Raw genomic sequence first — 2,757 nt, 5'->3', positions numbered from 1 at the left:
TTAAACTTAGTCGTGAATTATTTTTGCTTCTAGAATAACAAAACCTTCCAGTGGATCGACTAAAAGTATTAAAATGTAGAAACAGGTACTTTATATACTCTGGGAGCAAAGTAACCTATTTTCCGTATATTACTAATAAAAAAGAAGTTTATTATTCAGGTATTTCGGAAGTGAAAGATCTATAATCCATTCGTGTAAGAACAGAGTGGAACAAATAACTAGTCAGGAGACTCTAGACGACTAGGTTCATGAGCGGAGGCCGGCATTGTCTCGTAGTGGAGGGTGAGAGATTGCGTCGTGGCGGGTTCAGGAGAAGGACCATGCTCAATAGCATCGTCTACTTTCATCATTGGACCATTCAGCATTTTAATTCCCTTAAAATGTGTCTCTATTCCAGACAAATCGGAGCAGGATATAGAGCGAGAACAGAGTCTTGAAGAGCAATGGGTCAACTTGACAGAAGAGAGAAATGCAGTCCTGGTGCCAGCTCCAGGATCTGGAATACCAGGAGCTCCTGCTGACTGGAATCCTCCTAGTGGTAAGTTATCCTCACCTATACTGTGAACTCATCTAATGGGCTAACCCACAGCTTGCTAGGTATGTAGCCTTTCTTTTGGAATAAATCCCTTTAAGTACTAGAGTACTAGGTTAGGTTAGATTAGGTTCCTGTAGGGTTAAGTATTTTCGAGGGTTCATGTAGGTATTTAAGGCATATAGCCTTAGGTCAACTAATTTAAACTTAACCATGAATAGTGCATGAACACATTCCACCAAAGAAAAGTAAAACCAATTAATTTTCGGATATGGATATTTCAAAGGTTCATTCTCGGAACGGCTGGTTTTCTAATATCCTGTCCCCTGTTCGTTTTCGAGACGATAAGACCTCTATTGTTACGGTTCCCTCTAAAAAACCTCTTTGAAAAAAAAATACACAAATAGAACTGAAAAGTTCCCTTACCCCAGCAGTTGAAACAGGGTCTCATATATTTCATTGGAAAATGATGTAAAATTACGAAAATCAGCTAGGTACCTTGCAAACATAAGCTCTTGTTTTATAAGTAATTCAATTTAATTTGAATACAATAAACATACCATGTACCTAAATCTACCAAAGAAACTATAAGATACATATGGAAATGAACCCCATGCTTTGAGGTTTGTTTGCAAAGGCCTCTTTCTAAAGTGCTGATTTAAATCTCAATAGCATCGTCTACTTTCATCATTGGACCATTCAGCATTTTAATTCCCTTAAAATGTGTCTCTATTCCAGACAAATCGGAAATTGAAACAGGGTCTCATATATTTCATTGGAAAATGATGTAAAATTATGAAAATCAGCTAGGTACCTTGCAAACATAAGATCTTGTTTTATAAGTGCTGATTCAAATTTCAATAGCATCGTCTACTTTCATCATTGGACCATTCAGCATTTTAATTCCCTTAAAATGTGTCTCTATTCCAGACAAATCGGAGCAGGATATAGAGCGAGAACAGAGTCTTGTAGAGCAATGGGTCAACTTGACAGAAGAGAGAAATGCAGTCCTGGTGCCAGCTCCAGGATCTGGAATACCAGGAGCTCCTGCTGACTGGAATCCTCCTAGTGGTAAGTTATACTCATCTAATGGGCTAACCCACAGCTTGCTAGGTATGTAGCCTTAGATTAGGTTCCTGTAGGGTTAGGTATTTTCAAGGGTTCAGCCTTAGCCATGAATAGTGCATGAACACATTCCACCAAAGAAAAGTAAAACCAATTAATTTTCGGATATGGATATTTCAAAGGTTCATTCTCGGAAGATTAGGTTCCTGTAGGGTTAGGTATTTTCGAGGGTTCATGTAGGTATTTAAGGCATATAGCCTTAGGTCAACCTATTTAAACTTAACCATGAATAGTGCATGAACACATTCCACCAAAGAAAAGTAAAACCAATTAATTTTCGGATATGGATATTTCAAAGGCATCTAATGGGCTAACCCACAGCTTGCTAGGCATGTAGCCTTAGATTAGGTTCCTGTAGGGTTAGGTATTTTCGAGGGTTTAGCCTTAGCTATGAATAGTGCATGAACACATTCCACCAAAGAAAAGTAAAACCAATTAATTTTCGGATATGGATATTTCAAAGGTTCATTCTCGGAACGGCTGGTTTTCTAATATCCTGTCCCCTGTTCGTTTTCGAGACGATAAGACCTCTATTGTTACGGTTCCCCCTAAAAAACCTCTTTGAAAAAAAAAATACTAATATATCACCAAGCCCATACCTATTCCTGTTCTGTTCCTTCCAATTTCCAGGCATGGAACCGCACATACCCGTTCTCTTCTTGGACCTGAACGCTGACGATTTGTCCGCTTCGAATTCCGGCCCTGAACTCGACTACCCCGTGGCAGGTCTCCATTCGATTCTGCCCAAAGAGCACGGGACCAAGTTCTACAATCTGCCCCTGGTGCGACATTTGAACCAGGAGGTGGGCGCTGTGGCTACTTGGGACTCGTCAGTCCACGACAGTCAGCATTTGAATAAGATCACCGAGAGTAAGTGAAACGAAATCCAATTTTTTTTATACATGTTGATGTTTTTTCCTTGGGTTCAATTTTGCACTTACAAAAGGTTCTGTAGTATTAGGGAGGTTCGAAATCGTGGAACAAATTGTTGGATTTTTATAGGGATGTTCATCCAAAGATTTTTTTTCCCCTGTGACGGTTTTCTTCTGCAAACTTGAATGCTATTTCTATTAGAATCCGTTCTCCGTCACCTTCATGCA

At 39.4% G+C, this 2,757-nt stretch overlaps 1 protein-coding gene across 1 annotated transcript in view; it reads left to right on the top strand.

Annotated features, from left to right (window-relative positions):
- Positions 1-2,527, top strand: part of LOC103522496 (kinesin-like protein KIF13A) — a gene marked incomplete at its 3' end in the record, with an annotated part of 11,526 nt that extends 8,999 nt beyond the window's left edge. Inside the window, exons 4-5 of the mRNA XM_008487600.1 lie at positions 1,463-1,603; positions 2,288-2,527. Coding sequence (XP_008485822.1) covers positions 1,463-1,603; positions 2,288-2,527 — 381 coding nt within the window. The remainder of the gene's footprint in view (positions 1-1,462; positions 1,604-2,287) is intronic.
- Positions 2,528-2,757: the final 230 nt, after the last annotated feature.

This window comes from Diaphorina citri, unplaced genomic scaffold (assembly GCF_000475195.1).
Source record: "Diaphorina citri unplaced genomic scaffold, Diaci psyllid genome assembly version 1.1 scaffold8895, whole genome shotgun sequence".
In the NCBI taxonomy this organism is placed as follows: domain Eukaryota; kingdom Metazoa; phylum Arthropoda; class Insecta; order Hemiptera; family Psyllidae; genus Diaphorina; species Diaphorina citri.
The sequence above is the reverse complement of the archived record's forward strand: the minus strand, read 5'-3'. Positions and strand labels throughout refer to the sequence as shown.